This window comes from Notolepis coatsorum (genome assembly GCF_963971535.1).
Source record: "Notolepis coatsorum genome assembly, chromosome: 5".
Taxonomy (NCBI): domain Eukaryota; kingdom Metazoa; phylum Chordata; class Actinopteri; order Aulopiformes; family Paralepididae; genus Notolepis; species Notolepis coatsorum.
Window position 1 is genome coordinate 55,812,807 of NC_140169.1, and position 18,891 is coordinate 55,831,697.

General features: G+C 40.9%; 1 protein-coding gene across 1 annotated transcript in view; it reads left to right on the forward strand.

Moving 5' to 3' along the window:
- The window catches only part of syne2a (spectrin repeat containing, nuclear envelope 2a), a gene marked incomplete at its 5' end in the record, with an annotated part of 351,160 nt that overhangs the window by 226,419 nt on the left and 105,850 nt on the right, over positions 1-18,891 (forward strand). The window contains 5 exons of the mRNA XM_084314110.1: positions 104-241; positions 1,906-2,091; positions 2,615-2,737; positions 12,376-12,606; positions 13,636-13,677. Of these exons, the coding sequence (XP_084170236.1) occupies positions 104-241; positions 1,906-2,091; positions 2,615-2,737; positions 12,376-12,606; positions 13,636-13,677 (720 nt within the window). The remainder of the gene's footprint in view (positions 1-103; positions 242-1,905; positions 2,092-2,614; positions 2,738-12,375; positions 12,607-13,635; positions 13,678-18,891) is intronic.

Below are 18,891 nucleotides of genomic sequence, written 5' to 3' on the forward strand. Positions count from 1 at the left end.
CTCATGCCAACGGTATTTTTTATAGATGAATTCTGAAATCTGAATTGATCTAATTGAAAATGAATTCATCCCAGTCCCTGGTTTCTTCCATGCTGTCTTTCAGATCCCCGGCTGTCTCCAGGAGTACGAGGACATGCTCCACAGCGCCACCTGCTGGCTACAAGAAGCCCAGTCCTGGCTCAGCGCCCCGTGTACCTACACCACGGCCAGGAGCCTGCAGAGCCACGCCAACTCACTGCAGGTCAGTCACATATATGTTTTATTATGATGCTCTATGTTTTTATTATGATGCTCTCTATGTTTTATTATGATGCTCTATGTTTTATTATGATGCTCTATGTTTTTATTATGATGATCTATGTTTTATTATGATGCTCTATGTTTTATTACGATGATCTATGTTTTATTATGATGCTCTATGTTTTTATTACGATGATCTATGTTTTATTATGATGCTCTATGTTTTATTATGATGCTCTATGTTTTTATTACGATGATCTATGTTTTATTATGATGCTCTATGTTTTATTATGATGCTCTATGTTTTATTACGATGCTCTATGTTTTATTATGATGATCTATGTTTTATTACGATGCTCTATGTTTTATTATGTTTCTCTATGTTTTATTATGATGCTCTATGTTTTATTATGATGACCTATGTTTTATTATGATGCTCTATGTTTTATTATGATGCTCTATGTTTTATTACGATGCTCTATGTTTTTATTACGATGCTCTATGTTTTATTATGATGCTCTATGTTTTATTATGATGCTCTATGTTTTATTATGATGCTCTATGTTTTATTACGATGCTCTATATTTTATTATGATGCTCTATGTTTTATAACGATGCTCTATGTTTTATTATGTTTCTCTATGTTTTATTATGATGACCTATGTTTTATTATGATGCTCTATGTTTTATTATGATGCTCTATGTTTTATTACGATGCTCTATGTTTTTATTATGATGATCAATGTTTTATTACGATGATCTATGTTTTATTATGATGATCTATGTTTTTATTATGATGCTCTATGTTTTATTATGATGCTCTATGTTTTTATTATGATGCTCTATGTTTTATTATGATGCTCTATGTTTTATTATGATGCTCTATGTTTTTATTATGATGCTCTATGTTTTATTATGATGCTCTATGTTTTATTATGATGCTCTATGTTTTATTATGATGCTCTATGTTTTATTATGATGCTCTATGTTTTTATTATGATGCTCTATGTTTTATTATGATGCTCTATGTTTTATTATGATGCTCTATGTTTTATTATGATGCTCTATGTTTTTATTATGATGCTCTATGTTTTATTATGATGCTCTATGTTTTATTACGATGCTCTATGTTTTTATTACGATGATCTATGTTTTATTATGATGATCTATGTTTTATTACGATGCTCTATGTTTTATTATGATGATCTATGTTTTATTATGATGTTCTATGTTTTATTACGATGCTCTATGTTTTATTATGATGATCTATGTTTTTATTACGATGATCTATGTTTTATTACGATGCTCTATGTTTTTATTATGATGATCTATGTTTTATTACGATGCTCTATGTTTTTATTACGATGATCTATGTTTTATTACGATGATCTATGTTTTTATTACGATGATCTATGTTTTATGATGTTTTTTCAGGGACCATGATGGAAATAAGTGCTTGCACTTTCTCATGTTTTTATCCCTTGGATGCTGTCTTTTACTCTACAATAAAAATCAATCAATCAATCATAGACGCTGAAGACACGTAGACACTAAAGACATAATGGACACTAAAGACACATACTGTAGACATAGTCAAATTGTAAAGCCCTTTTTCCTTTACATTTACCTTTTTACCATTCTCGTTAACGCCGCCTCCCCTGACAGCTGGTGCTGGACGACTCCGAGCGGATCAGCGCCACCCTGGGCAGCTTCAGTCCGCTGCTGCAGGACATCTCCACGGTGTGCCACACCGACGCCCTGGAGGAGAGGCTCGCCAGCGCCGAGTGCCAGGTTCACGCCATGCAGCAGAGCATCCTGGGACCCCTGGAGCAGCTGCTGCGGGCTGCTGCGGTATGATGACATCACAGCCCTTTGATCTGTCCGTCGTGAATGAATGAATGAAAACTTTATTAACAGATTGCAGAATGGGTACAGTACAGTACGGCTCAATACACACAATTGTTAAGGGGATGCAGACCAGAGAAAGACTTTCGTCTTGTTTACATCAGGGTCCCCCCGTGAGGAGAGCGGCTTTGTTGTTGTTGTTGTTGTTGTTGTTGTTGTTGTTGTTGTTGTTGTTGTTGTTGTTGTTTATAATACTAGTAATTATGATAGATGTTAGTTTTGTAGCACCTTTCCTACAAGAGGTGCAGCCCGAAATGCTTCACAGCAGGATACTAGACGTAAAAAAATTAGTATAAAATAGACAGGATCGAAGCAATGCAGAGAGTAAGAAAAGGGTGAAAGCAAAGCAGACAATAACGATATAAACATTGACTCACGCAGTTTATAAAACACGAGTCTTCCCTGTTAGACGGTCAGGTTCTCCCTGCTCTTCTCTGAACGTCGTCGTTCTCCCTCCTCTTCTCTTCAGGAGGTGGGGGCTATAGAGGCCGAGGTGAAGATGATGGAGAAGAATGTGACGAAGATCACAGCCATTCTATCCACGACGGACGCAGTGGACATCTCAGCGGACGAACACCTGCGCAACCGCCGGGTAGAACACAACACAACGACATAAAACACAAACACACACAACATAAAACACAACATGAAACATAAAACACAAACACAACAACATAAAACACAACACAATAAAACACAACACAACAACATAAAACACAACACAATAAAACACAACACAACAACATAAAACACAACACAACAACATAAAACACAACACAACAACATAAAACACAACATAAAACATAAAACACAACACAACAACATAAAACACAACACAACAACATAAAACACAACACAACAACATAAAACACAACACAACAACATAAAACACAACATAAAAACATAAAACACAACACAACAACATAAAACACAACATAAAAACATAAAACACAAACACACACGACAAAACATCCGGACCGTATTTTATTATTATTATTCTATTTTTAGGCTTATTTTATTCTTTATTCTTAGGCAATTTTTTTTTAAATTCTTATTCGTGACTTTGTTTTGTCTACCTAAATGTTTACTGTGAGCGATTTGTAGTGCCAAATTTCCCTCGGGATGATTAAAGTATTTCTATTATATTCTATTCTATTCTATTACATTTACATTTAGTCGTTTAGCTGATGCTTTTATCCAAAGCGACTTACAGGTTCAAGTAATCTATCTATCTATCTATCTATCTATCTATCTATCTATCTATCTATCTATCTATCTATCTATCTATCTATCTATCTATCTATCTATCTATCTATCTATCTATCTATCTATCTATCTATCTATCTATCTGTCTGTCTGTCTGTCTGTCTATCTATCTATCTATCTATCTATCTATCTATCTATCTATCTATCTATCTATCTATCTATCTATCTATCTATCTATCTATCTATCTATCTATCTATCTATCTATCTATCTATCTATCTATCTATCTATCTATCTATCTATCTATCTATCTACCTACCTACCTACCTACCTACCTACCTACCTACCTACCTACCTACCTACCTACCTACCTACCTACCTACCTACCTACCTACCTATCTATCTATCTATCTATCTATCTATCTATCTATCTATCTATCTATCTATCTATCTATCTATCTATCTATCTATCTATCTATCTATCTATCTATCTATCTATCTATCTATCTGTGAAGTGCCACAGAACAAGTGACACTTTTGGACAATGACATCCTGAGTCGTTCCTATATGACCAGTATAAATCTTTAAACTAAACTCTGGAAAGATAGCTCTATGATGGCTCTACTTATAAAAAATGGAACTGAGCCTTTAATGTCTGCATAGAAGGTGTCTGTGAGAGCAGGCCCGCAGTGGGGAGTTAACCTGAGGAATGTGGCCCTGAGGATGCAACAGCAGAGGAGAGAAAGCTGTAATGTTAACCCTTTCAGACGGGAAGGGTTGCGGGTTGAAAAACAGGGAGTCCTGAATCTATAGAGGGAAATCTTAAAAAACTATATAACAATTAAATGTTTAATGTGTACAGTAAAAGTTTTCATAAATGGCATGCTTATAATTAACTGTCATTAGAGAATAATACTAAAAGAATGATGGGTAAAAACTGTTTTCTGGAGGAGATCTTTTAGGAAGCTTGATAAGAAATCCTAGGGATGGCTTCGTGCCCGGTACCATGTCACGTGATCCCCACAGACAAAGCAGTTGTCTGTTCTGAAGGAATAAGGGACTTTCTGTTACTTAAAAACCACTAGGTAACGAGAAGTAACGTTAGTACCAAGAAGGAGGAGCTCATACGAATTACGTATTGTACTCTGGTTTGCTAAAACAAAAATGACATCCCTGTGACTTCACTGTGTTTAGACCAATCGGAAATATTGTAAGATGGATATAAAAGGGACGGTTGCCCTTTCAAGGGCCAGACTTTTTTGAGAGATGGAGATCCTGCTGCCAGACACGGGGCACAAGCCGTGCAGAGATGAGATGTTCTGTTTTCTGCTTATTTTAAACTGAATTGGGTGCTTTCCACTTCAGTCTCTTCTTGTAACTAGCTTTTTCTAATTAAAAATACCTCTTTATAAATATCCTTTGTATCCTTTCTTCACACCAGACGGCCGGACGGCCGGGTAAGCATGAAATGTGTTTTGCCTTGTAACTTCACCCTTTGCGTTTTGATTAAAAAGACGGGTAAGCATGGAGATGTATTTTTGCATTGTAACTTTACCAGTAATAATAATAATAATAATAATAATGATAATGTGCCTGTAATGTGCATGATTTATGATGTAAAAAACCTCCTGAGTAAGGCTTTAGCCAGACGGAGTATTAATGATGTAAAAACTTTAGAAGTGTGGCTTTATCCCTACGGAGTAAAAGGAGACATATGATTATGCATTAAGGCAAAATAGAATAAGTGGCTTTATCCCTAGCCATAATATGATTATGCATTAAGGACTAAAGGTGGATTCTGTATAATGGGATTATCAAGTAAAGCCATACAGTGATAATACGTGTAACGGATAAGGGAAATGGACCTCATCTAATTAAAGAGAGTCCGTCCCAGTGCAAATAAAATAAAAGATTCCGCAACTTCAATCACTCGACCTAAGGTCGATGACTGACGGGGGTCGGAACAGTGCATTCGCTGTCTCTTGTCGGTCAGTGGTAACAACAACATTTTGTAGACTCGTTTGGTTCTGCGTGTCAACCACTTCACAGGACGCTGTTTGATGTCAAGATAAGCAGACCAATGAGTTATTTTTTTTTTTTTTTTTTTTATATTTTTTTTTTATTATTGCAAAACAAAACTTATTAAAAGTCAGTACTCAACACACAATGTATAATGAAACTTTCAGTAAAGGTGGTTAAAATATATGCAAGTACAGAAACAGGATAAAACAAAAATAGTCAATAATAACATTTTAACCGTATACAGTGTATATCCAGCGAAGTTACAATTATATAAATGTTAGTATATAATATACCCCTAATACCTATTTTCTAAAACCCTACACACATATGCTCATATGCAGACCAATGAGTTATGAAGTTATCGATCTGACCTAAGAGATAGCGTGGGCATTCAACATGGCGTCCCTGGCGATGTGCATTTATACTAACCAAAATAGGTGCTAAACGGCCGAAAAAGAGAGGACTACTGTAAAAAGCCTCTGGAGTAAGATTAAATTACAGATTTGGCAAAAATTTAAGTAGAAAGCTCTACTGGCGACTCGAGTGGAAGGCTGTACTCGGGGATATCACAAATGAATAGAAAGCTCTATCTTGGTGATTAAAGCAACGTTTACTCACAACTAAAGGGTAACATAATGTTTATAGAGCTCTGGGGGAAGTTACAAGTGCAGCATAATTTCGTGCTTTGCCCACAGGAAGCGAACTGGCCCTACCCAAGACGAGAGCCAACTAGCCCAGAGACACTGTTTGTAAGGAGGGGAGACGATGTGAAGCGAAGTCAAAACGACCGTTCACAGAAAAGCGAGGGCTCCCTAGCCCAGAGACACTGTTTGTAAGGAGGGGAGACGATGTGAAGCGAAGTCAAAACGACCGTTCACAGAAAAGCGAGGGCTCCCTAGCCCAGAGACACTGTTTGTAAGGAGGGGAGACGATGTGAAGCGAAGTCAAAACGACCGTTCACAGAAAAGCGAGGGCTCCCTAGCCCAGAGACACTGTTTGTAAGGAGGGGAGACGATGTGAAGCGAAGTCAAAACGACCGTTCACAGAAAAGCGAGGGCTCCCTAGCCCAGAGACACTGTTTGTAAGGAGGGGAGACGATGTGAAGCGAAGTCAAAACGACCGTTCACAGAAAAGCGAGGGCTCCCTAGCCCAGAGACACTGTTTGTAAGGAGGGGAGACGATGTGAAGCGAAGTCAAAACGACCGTTCACAGAAAAGCGAGGGCTCCCTAGCCCAGAGACACTGTTTGTAAGGAGGGGAGACGATGTGAAGCGAAGTCAAAACGACCGTTCACAGAAAAGCGAGGGCTCCCTAGCCCAGAGACACTGTTTGTAAGGAGGGGAGACGATGTGAAGCGAAGTCAAAACGACCGTTCACAGAAAAGCGAGGGCTCCCTAGCCCAGAGACACTGTTTGTAAGGAGGGGAGACGATGTGAAGCGAAGTCAAAACGACCGTTCACAGAACCGGAAGCTAACTAGCACTACATCGGCTAACAAGCCAGTGCTAACACCCATGAGCTGGCCAGACGGAAGCTAACTAGCACTACATCGGCTAACAAGCCAGTGCTAACACCCATGAGCTGGCCAGACGGAAGCTAACTAGCACTACATCGGCTAACAAGCCAGTGCTAACACCCATGAGCTGGCCCTAGCCAGACGAGAGCCAACTAGCTCACCACAGGCTAACAAAGCCAGGAGCTAACAGCAGGCGAAGTAGCCGGAGCTAGCGACCAATGCTAGCTCAGGAGGAGCTGGCACAACCAAAGCTAGCACAAGAGAAGCTAGTTCGCATCTTGAGACATCTCAAAAGACTGGAGATCCCCGAAAGGGCCTCAATGGCGCAACGGATGGAAAGAGGAGTAAGGACCCCCGGTCAAGATCCAGGGGATAACATGGTGGAAAGACTGATCCCACAGGTGCGAGACGGGAGCATGTCTCTCAGTGTTGCAGCCGAATCAGTCATGAATGGAACACCCATGCAGGGATCATGCTTTCTGCTTGAAAAGCTATTCGGAGGAGTCCCAGGGGGTAACCTACTGGCAGCCCGATGCGCAGCATGGTCACAAGACCAGCTACGTATCGAGTGTAGGCTGTATGACCAAGTCATAATGCTATCTGACAAAAGGGGGGCCTCCCAGGAGCCTCCCCCGAAAACAACCAAGGAGAGAACAAGGAAGAGGAATTACCTATACCTACCTCCAGACGAGTGGGCCGCATTAACCCCAGAACAGCAAGCAGAAAGAAAGGCGACAAGGGAGGAATTCAAATCCCGGAAGAAGAATTACCTATACCTACCTCCAGACGAGTGGGCCGCATTAACCCCAGAACAGCAAGCAGAAAGGAAGGCAACAAGGGAGGAATTCAAATCCCGGAAGAAGAATTACCTATACCTACCTCCAGACGAGTGGGCCGCACTAACCCCCGAGCAGCAAGCAGAGATAAGGGCAACAAAGGGAGAAATTACCTTCTGGGGCCCTGACACATGACACTCAAGCTAGTGCAACCTGCACTTGACGGGAGAAACATGGGGGAGAAACTAACCCCAGAGCAGCAAGCAGAGATGAGGGCAACAAAGGGAGAAATTACCTTCGGGGGCCCTGACACGTGACACTCAAGCAAGTGCAAACTGCACTTGACATACCGCTCATCTGTCAAGAGGAAGAATATGTAGTGTTATTGTCATTTAGGAAGGAACATGACATAGAATACTACATGCATTTTGTATATATTTTAAGTATAATATGTAAAGATGTCCGTCCTTGCTCTAAACCCAGAGTAAAGTAAAGTGAATTTGTAATCTATTTCATTCAGAAGGGATTTCCTGACAGCAACCATTTGGTAGGTTAGCACCCTACCAACCATATCAGCTGCATGAGATGTACACTCACCAGCGCCTATGGGTAACAAATTGAGACTCTGCAAACTCTCATCGAGCTTAGCACCTTGACGCGGGGGGACAGAGCGAGCATCAGGGTCTCTGTATCCGACGGGCCTATCAGATTTGTGGAGACTTGGAAGCCTCAGCATACAGGACGCTGTGGTGCTTAGGCGGCCAAGTCGCTGGTTTATAGGTCTGTAAAAACGGATTGGAGGTTCCGGGGCTTAGAACATGAGTTCAAGTGAGTTGGGCTGTATACTGATTAAATAGGTATCAACAGCCGAAAGAATATTAACTGAAATAACTGCTGTCAGGTGTCTCTGGAGTAGAATTAGTTACAGATTTGAGTCAACCTTACTCAAGATTGGTCTTATCGGCAGAACCTCTCCAACCAAGACTCTTCCTAATGTTCGAGATCTGGAACACTGGTGACGTAGATGGTCTGCAGAGCGCAGCAGACAGCCAAAAGTATATTGGTAAAAAATCTATCAGGAACAAGAGAGGGTTGATAAGTAACGACTTGAAGTAGCGGTTACTCATGACTAAAAAGTTACGTAATGTTTTCTTACAGTCAAAAACGTAGAAGGTTCTACTCAAAGAAAGAATCACACTTAAAGTATATTTTTGTGATTACGGTAAAAAGGTTTACTCATGACTTGAAGTAACTAAATGCTTACTTAAAGTCAGAACTTAAGTAGAAAAAACTCTACTTTGTGAATAGCAGGCTGAAATAGCCATTGCGAATAGCAGGCTGAAATAGCCATTGCGAATAGCAGGCTGAAATAGCCATTGCGAATAGCAGGCTGAAATAGCCATTGCGAATAGCAGGCTGAAATAGCCATTGCGAGCAGGCTGAAATAGCCATTGCGAACAGGACGAGGCTACTCACATGATTAGACAGGTATATGATAACCTTGGACATGCCGGAAGTAGGAGGATGTTGGTATACCTGAGAACTAACAACATTCTCATACATAAAGCCAAACAAAGAGCGATAACAGTCCGAAAGGCCTGTGAACAATGTGCGCTGGTAAAGGTGCGCTGGTAAAGGGACAAAACCTGAACCAGTGCCGCATTCTTAGACAGGGGGGGGGGGGTCTCCCGGAGTCAGCGGACGACGCAGCGAATGGCAAGAAGGAATATACTGACTCAGGTCAGAAATCGGAAATGGAGGAAGACCGGGATAGGTCAAGCTCCAGAGCATCCTCAAGGTCCTCATCTAGACCTCCCAGACCTCCCAGACCTCCCAGACCTCCCAGACCTCCCAGACCTCCTAGACCTCCCAGACCGGACAGAGAGACATCGGCCTGGACCCAGGTTACAGGGCGACGAGAGCCCTGAATGGACCTGAAAGAGAGAAAAGGAATGAGTCCCCTGTGGACTGTATCTGTGATGTCCTGCGAGGCCTACAGACAGGGTCACAAGACCAGGCCAACCACACTTCAATAGAGGACTGCTGCTACAATTCTCGGGGATCCGTGGGGGTCGCCCGAGAAGTGACAAATCAACCTACCTCAAACTATGGGAGAGATCCAAGAGGTCAGAGGGGGCGACCCCAAGATGACCAAGATGACCAAGATGACCAAGGTGACCAAGATGACCAAGGTGACCAAGATGACCAAGACGACAACAGCCTGGGTGCATTGGCCGGGAACAACAGATGCAAGTCTTCCCGCCGGATACCAAGCAACAACGTGACCCCTATCCTGTCGAGCCGTCCAGCCAGGGAACAACAGATGCAAGTCTTCCCGCCGGCTACCAGGGTAACAAGGTACCGAGATGCTAGAGGGGGTGTGGAGAGTCACAGCCACGTGACCCCACAATCGCCATCTCGTCCCCCAGTACAGACGCTATTAAGACAATGGAAAATGACCGCCCAGAATGACAGAGTGGGTGTGAAGTGCCACAGAACAAGTGACACTTTTTGACAATGACATCCTGAGTCGTTCCAATATAGCCGTATATACCTATTTTTCACATGTAATTATATGCTTCATTATTCAATTGATGATGGACAATGATCTCCCAGAATGACAGAGTGGGTGTAAAGTGTCACAAAACAAGTGACACCTTTTGAAATAGACATCCTGATTCGTTCCAATACAGCCCTATATATCTATTTTTCACATGTAATCATATGCTTCATTTTTCCATTATTCAATTGACGATGGACAATGACCTCACAGGATGGCAGAGTGGGTGTGAAGTGCCACAGAACAAGTGACACTTTTGGACAATGACATCCTGAGTCGTTCCTATATGACCAGTATAAATCTTTAAACTAAACTCTGGAAAGATAGCTCTATGATGGCTCTACTTATAAAAAATGGAACTGAGCCTTTAATGTCTGCATAGAAGGTGTCTGTGAGAGCAGGCCCGCAGTGGGGAGTTAACCTGAGGAATGTGGCCCTGAGGATGCAACAGCAGAGGAGAGAAAGCTGTAATGTTAACCCTTTCAGACGGGAAGGGTTGCGGGTTGAAAAACAGGGAGTCCTGAATCTATAGAGGGAAATCTTAAAAAACTATATAACAATTAAATGTTTAATGTGTACAGTAAAAGTTTTCATAAATGGCATGCTTATAATTAACTGTCATTAGAGAATAATACTAAAAGAATGATGGGTAAAAACTGTTTTCTGGAGGAGATCTTTTAGGAAGCTTGATAAGAAATCCTAGGGATGGCTTCGTGCCCGGTACCATGTCACGTGATCCCCACAGACAAAGCAGTTGTCTGTTCTGAAGGAATAAGGGACTTTCTGTTACTTAAAAACCACTAGGTAACGAGAAGTAACGTTAGTACCAAGAAGGAGGAGCTCATACGAATTACGTATTGTACTCTGGTTTGCTAAAACAAAAATGACATCCCTGTGACTTCACTGTGTTTAGACCAATCGGAAATATTGTAAGATGGATATAAAAGGGACGGTTGCCCTTTCAAGGGCCAGACTTTTTTGAGAGATGGAGATCCTGCTGCCAGACACGGGGCACAAGCCGTGCAGAGATGAGATGTTCTGTTTTCTGCTTATTTTAAACTGAATTGGGTGCTTTCCACTTCAGTCTCTTCTTGTAACTAGCTTTTTCTAATAAAAAATACCTCTTTATAAATATCCTTTGTATCCTTTCTTCACACCAGACGGCCGGACGGCCGGGTAAGCATGAAATGTGTTTTGCCTTGTAACTTCACCCTTTGCGTTTTGATTAAAAAGACGGGTAAGCATGGAGATGTATTTTTGCATTGTAACTTTACCAGTAATAATAATAATAATAATAATAATAATAATGATAATGTGCCTGTAATGTGCATTATTTATGATGTAAAAAACCTCCTGAGTAAGGCTTTAGCCAGACGGAGTATTAATGATGTAAAAACTTTAGAAGTGTGGCTTTATCCCTACGGAGTAAAAGGAGACATATGATTATGCATTAAGGCAAAATAGAATAAGTGGCTTTATCCCTAGCCATAATATGATTATGCATTAAGGACTAAAGGTGGATTCTGTATAATGGGATTATCAAGTAAAGCCATACAGTGATAATACGTGTAACGGATAAGGGAAATGGACCTCATCTAATTAAAGAGAGTCCGTCCCAGTGTAAATAAAATAAAAGATTCCGCAACTTCAATCACTCGACCTAAGGTCGATGACTGACGGGGGTCGGAACGGTGCATTCGCTGTCTCTTGTCGGTCAGTGGTAACAACAACATTTTGTAGACTCGTTTGGTTCTGCGTGTCAACCACTTCACAGGACGCTGTTTGATGTCAAGATAAGCAGACCAATGAGTTATGAAGTTATCGATCTGACCTAAGAGATAGCGTGGGCATTCAACACTATCTATCTATCTATCTATCTATCTATCTATCTATCTATCTATCTATCTATCTATCTATCTATCTATCTATCTATCTATCTATCTATCTATCTATCTATCTATCTATCTATCTATCTATCTATCTATCTACCTACCTACCTACCTACCTACCTACCCCTCTCTCTCTCTCTCTCTCTCTCTCTCTCTCTCTCTCTCTCTCTCTCTCTCTCTCTCTCTCTCTCTCTCTCTCTCTCTCTCTCTCTCTTTAGACTTTGACTTTTCTACATCTGTGTTCCTTCTTCCCCGCCACGTCAGGTGATCATGGCCAACCTGCAGGCGATGCAGAGGACGGTCCAGGAGATGGAGGCTCTCAGAGGGCAGCTGGGCCTCCCGCCCGGAGCGGAGGAGAACCTGGCCTTCTACACCAGAGCCAGCCTCCTCCTTGAGCCCCTCCAGGCGCTGGAGCTGCTGACCCAGACCCAGGCCGCCACGTTGCAGGTCGGAAAGCGAGACCCATATAGCGAACAGCTCGATGAAACTCTCCAGGTACACACTGCACCTTGAGAGAGGTTCATATGCATCATATTATAAGAGAAAATGTAGGCGTTCCACCAGAGTGGCTCAGAGTGCAGGGTCAGGCCTGGACCAAGTAGGTGTCCACTGCCTTGCTCAAGGACACTTCAACCAGGGATGGAAAAATTATGAAAATATAAATACAGAAAATACACTATATATATATATATATATATATATATATATATATATATATATATATATATATATATATATATATATATATATATATATATATATATATATATACATATATATATACATATATTTATATATATATATATCGCTCCTGGCAGGACAAAACCTCCTAACTCCATATTTTCTTTTTTCTTTTTTTATCAACTCAGTAGATCATCCTCCATGTGTGTGTGGTTTTACAAAGTCTACACAATGGGAAAGCATTAAACCAATCATCTGTCTAAACCTTGTAACTCTATTCGCCCTCAAATCTGTGTTAGTTTTTTTCATCTGCTGAAAAGTTGGGTTTTTGGAGTTATGAGGTTTTGTCCCGCCAGGTAGTGCTGCATGCATGCTTAACCCTTTCACTGCGACAATACACAGAAGGTTAACCCTTTCACTGCCACACGACAGCTAACCGTCGGTAGTGTGATAGTAAAGGGTTAACCTTCTGTAGTGTGGCAGTGAAAGGGTTAAGAGGAACAGCTCCAAGCCTTTGAAGCTCTGTGCGGCTCAAAACGAGAGAGAGAGCGTGGTCTCATCTCAGTTAACGAGACATAGATTGAAAAGTATCCGCCCGATTTGTACAAGTGATGGCTTATTCACTGTACTTTCATATCATGTAAAAGAAATCCAATTAAAATAAAATAATAATAAAAAGATTGCTCAACAAGACCCACATAATGGTCACATAATGTCAATTTGTGTGAAAACGTTATTTGTTTTTTTTCTCCCCTTTAAATCAATATTTCATAGACTTGTCTGTCGCTTCATGCTAATAACCCCAGTGTGATCATATTGCTGCTAACCCCTGTCACTGAGCAGGAGGACCTTGAAGCATGCCGTTCAGAGGAGGAGGAGGAGGAGGAGGAAGAGGAGGAGGCGGAGGAGGAGGAGGAAGAGGAGGAAGAAGAGGAGGAGGAAGAGGATGAAGAGGAGGAGGAGGAGGATGATGATGATGATGATGAGCGTCCGCTCTCGTCGTCCTCTGACACACTAACGTGCAGTTACCCAGAGGTAAAGATCTAACCATGAGTCCCAACGCAGGACAGAACAGCTCAGTACCACGAGAACTCTGGGTCCGTCAGGTTAATGTCACATTCAAGTAGAGCGAGTCAGAAGGAAGCTTTGTTCCATGAAGCGTGTCGAAGTGTCCTTGAGCAAGACACTTAACCCCTAACTGCTCCTGATGAGCAGGTTGGCAACTTCCTTGCCGTCGGTGTGTGAGTGTGTGAGTGAATGGGGTAAAAATGTGAGGAACAAATTGTAAAGCGCTTTTGGATAAAAGCTGCTATATAAATACAGCCATTTACCATTAACCATTTACCATGCAAGGTGCCAAACTGCTCACCGGGAGCAGTTAGGGGTTAAGTATCTTTTGCTCAATGGTGGTACAATGGTCAATTATTTATACAATAGCTGGTGCCATGGTAAAACTAAAATGACCATCAAACTACCGTGATACCTTTTAAGGTCTGTCCAAAACTATGCCACTCACTGGAAATAGCTTCCAGTTGTTTATTCAATGCATGTTGAACGTAATAACTCAAATAGCTTTCACTCTAATTGTTTCAAATGTGTGATTCGTGATCCCTAAGAGAAAGAAGTTAAGAACCCTATTTATTTTGGTGACCCAATGACCTTTCCTCTAGTGCCTCACACGTGCATGCACACACGCACACACACACACACACACACGCACGCATGCACACACACACATGCACACATGCACACACACACACACACACACACACACACACACACGCACGCACGCATGGACACACACACACACACACACACACACACACACACACACACACACACACACACACACACACACACACACGCACACACACACACACACAGAGGTGTACAAGCCCTTATCCCATGCATGTACACATAGATGATACACAAACACTCTCAGACAAAGATGTCACCCCTTAGGAACCTTTACTGTCACAAGCACAGTGTGTGTGCTTGAGTATGTGAGTGAGTGAGTGTGTTTGTACACGTTAGGGCTGTCCCCGACTAAGGATTTGGATGGTCGACTATGATTGGCCAAAATTTGCCATTAGTCGACTATTGGTCGACAAAAAAATTATAATAATAATAAAAAAATAAGTATAAGATTTATAATATTTTTTACATTATTATTAGTGTGGGTGACCTGGCGAAGCCAGGTTGCCACCCACACTGTTGTTCTTGTTACTCTTTTTATTCTTTATTCTTTATTCCACCGATTTTGCCAACACCACTCGTGCCAGAGTGTTCGCGCCCCATACACTTGAAAGGTATCAAAACGACCGGCCTGCCTATGGCAACAGCGGTATTCTAACTCGTAAAGTTTCACCGCACCGTCTGGCTACGAATCGACTTTAAACGGTAAAATTTCGGCCCCATTGGAAATGCATTGCAATTTAGAGTGCGAGATCTGAAATAATCTTTTTTCCCCTACCTTGGGTGAATTGCGAGTGTGATCTCAATTTTGGACGTAGAAATAAAACAAACACATCAAAACGATGACACGGCTGTCAGCCCGCTCACAAAAGAAAAATAAATGGAATTGGACATTTCTATCTCAACTGACGACCATTTGTTTGAAGGTTCTCCTCTCCATTGACCGCCATGCAATCGCACACTAGGAATTTCTTTTTTCACACTATTTTTTAGCCTTCTGTTCCGATCGCCGAAGGAGTGCCACAATATCGCACGAATGCCACAATATCGCACACAACCCTTCGCCTACTCATTGTAGTGCTTCTGTGCGCGTCACAACACTTCATCTCTTATAGTTTTCTTTTAATCAACGTGACAATGCAGTCATGCATCTGCCTCCATAGAAATGCATTGGATAGAAAATGCAAGTCATAGTGATTGCTTCACCTGTGTGGCTCGTGGCTCACTCATGATTGGTTCAGCTGTGTGGCTCGTGGCTGAGCTGCCAATGACCTCATCCACTTTAACCCATCATTGCCCATCACTGTGTTGCAGTACTGAATTGCTGGACAGCGCCCTCTGTCTTGCGGGTGTCATTGTACTCAGTAGTAGCCCCCTTAGGCCACACCCCCTCAGTGTATCTCTTGAACCGTTTGTCGTAGAGACTTGCGGATTGTGCCATTGGTCGATGTTGACCACCTTTCATTGGTCGATGTTGACCACTCCCCCGATCCTTAGACCACGCCCCCTTATGCCACACCCCCTCAGTGTATCTCTTGAACCGTTTGTCGTAGAGACTTGTGGATTGTGCCATTGTACTCGGTGTAATAGTGTAATAGTGTGTAATAGTGTAATAGTGTGTAATAGTGTAATAGTGTAATAGTGTGTAATAGTGTAATAGTGTAATAGTGTAATAGTGTGTAATAGTGTGTAATAGTGTAATAGTGTAATAGTGTAATATAGTGTAATAGTGTAATAGTGTATTAGTGTGTAATAGTGTAATAGTGTGTAATAGTGTAATAGTGTAATAGTGTGTAATAGTGTGTAATAGTGTAATAGTGTAATAGTGTAATAGTGTGTAATAGTGTGTAATAGTGTAATAGTGTAATAGTGTAATAGTGTAATAGTGTGTAATAGTGTGTAATAGTGTAATAGTGTGTAATAGTGTAATAGTGTAATAGTGTGTAATAGTGTAATAGTGTGTAATAGTGTGTAATAGTGTAATAGTGTAATAGCGTGTAATAGTGTAATAGTGTAATAGTGTATTAGTGTGTAATAGTGTAATAGTGTGTAATAGTGTAATAGTGTAATAGTGTGTAATAGTGTGTGTAATAGTGTAATAGTGTGTAATAGTGTAATAGTGTAATAGTGTGTAATAGTGTAATAGTGTGTAATAGTGTAATAGTGTGTAATAGTGTAATAGTGTAATAGCGTGTAATAGTGTAATAGTGTGTAATAGTGTAATAGTGTAATAGTGTGTAATAGTGTAATAGTGTGTAATAGTGTAATAGTGTAATAGTGAAATAGTGTAATAGTGTGTAATAGTGTGTAATAGTGTAATAGTGTGTAATAGTGTAATAGTGTAATAGTGTATAATAGTGTAATAGTGTGTAATAGTGTAATAGTGTGTAATAGTGTAATAGTGTAATAGCGTGTAATAGTGTAATAGTGTATTAGTGTGTAATAGTGTAATAGTGTGTAATAGTGTGTAATAGTGTAATAGTGTGTAATAGTGTAATAGTGAAATAGTGTAATAGTGTGTAATAGTGTAATAGTGTGTAATAGTGTAATAGTGTAATAGCGTGTAATAGTGTAATAGTGTAATAGTGTATTAGTGTGTAATAGTGTAATAGTGTGTAATAGTGTAATAGTGTGTAATAGTGTGTAATAGTGTAATAGTGTGTAATAGTGTAATAGTGTAATAGTGTGTAATAGTGTAATAGTGTGTAATAGTGTAATAGTGTGTAATAGTGTCATAGTGTAATAGCGTGTAATAGTGTATTAGTGTGTAATAGTGTAATAGTGTGTAATAGTGTAATAGTATAATAGTGTGTAATAGTGTAATAGTGTAATAGTGTGTAATAGTGTAATAGTGTAATAGTGTATTAGTGTGTATTAGTGTGTAATAGTGTAATAGTGTAATAGTGTAATAGTGTGTAATAGTGTGTAATAGTGTAATAGTGTGTAATAGTGTAATAGTGTAATAGTGTGTAATAGTGTAATAGTGTAATAGTGTGTAATAGTGTAATAGTGTGTAATAGTGTAATAGTGTAATAGTGTGTAATAGTGTAATAGTGTAATAGTGTGTAATAGTGTAATAGTGTAATAGTGTGTAATAGTGTAATAGTGTGTAATAGTGTAATAGTGCTATGCGACTTGCGGGTTGTGTCGTTGCACTCAGTAGGGATATCCTCTTTGATTGGTCTATGTTGACCACTCCCCCGATCCTTAGGCCGCGCCCCCTTTTTGTATCCTTTGAACCGTTTGTCATAGAGACTCGCGAGAGACCCTCTCCCCCGTTGGCCGGCGGTGCACAGGCGTCACCCACACTTTCACAATTTCCCCCGCGCGGAATTGTCTAGTTATTATTATTATTATTATTATTATTATTATTATTATTATTATTATTATTATTATTATTATTATTATTTTTTTTTTTTTTTTTTTTTTTTTTTTTTTTATCATTCCATTTGGGCTGTGGGGGTGCTTAATGTCTGAAGGAGTCGACGGAAGGCTTCTTGTCCTCTGCAAAAGCATGCAATTGGTCCACTGATGGATACATCTTGATATTTGTCTAGTCTAGTGTGTTCATTAGACGGGTGAAATCCTCTTTCAGTGCCTCTGTGCCTGTTTTCTTAGGCAGTTAGCCTCTGGTATGCGTGCCATTAGTGTTAGCCACGCTTCTAGGCCTATTTTCTTTTGGAAAGAATGATTAAAAAAAATTATAATAATTATAAATATATATATATTTTTTTGTATTCGACTAAGAGGTTGGCTAGTCGACTACGGCTCATTTCGACCGACTAATCGACTAATAGGGGTCAGCCCTAGCACACATGCATATTTATGGCTGCTCTGTCTAACAGGACCCAGGTGATGAAACCCTGAGAGAGGAGCTGGTCGAGACAGAGAGCGACGAGGACAGAGACCACCTTCCTGGGGACCAGGTACCTATCTAGGGTGTAGACTACCCTACTGTCAGTCTGGGAAGGGTGTAGACTACCCTACTGTTGGTCTGGGGAGGGTGTAGACTACCCTACTGTCTGTCTGGGGAGGGTGTAGACTACCCTACTGTCTGTCTGTCTGGGGAGGGTGTAGACTACCCTACTGTCTGTCTGTCTGTCTGGGGAGGGTGTAGACTACCCTACTGTCTGTCTGGGGAGGGTGTAGACTACCCTACTGTTGGTCTGGGGAGGGTGTAGACTACCCTACTGTCAGTCTGGGGAGGGTGCAGACTACCCTACTGTCAGTCTGGGGAGGGTGCAGACTACCCTACTGTCTGTCTGGGGAGGGTGTAGACTACCCTACTGTCTGTGTGGGGAGGGTGTAGACTACCCTACTGTCTGTGTGGGGAGGGTGTAGACTACCCTACTGTCTGTCTGGGGAGGGTGTAGACTACCCTACTGTCGGTATGGGGAGGGTGTA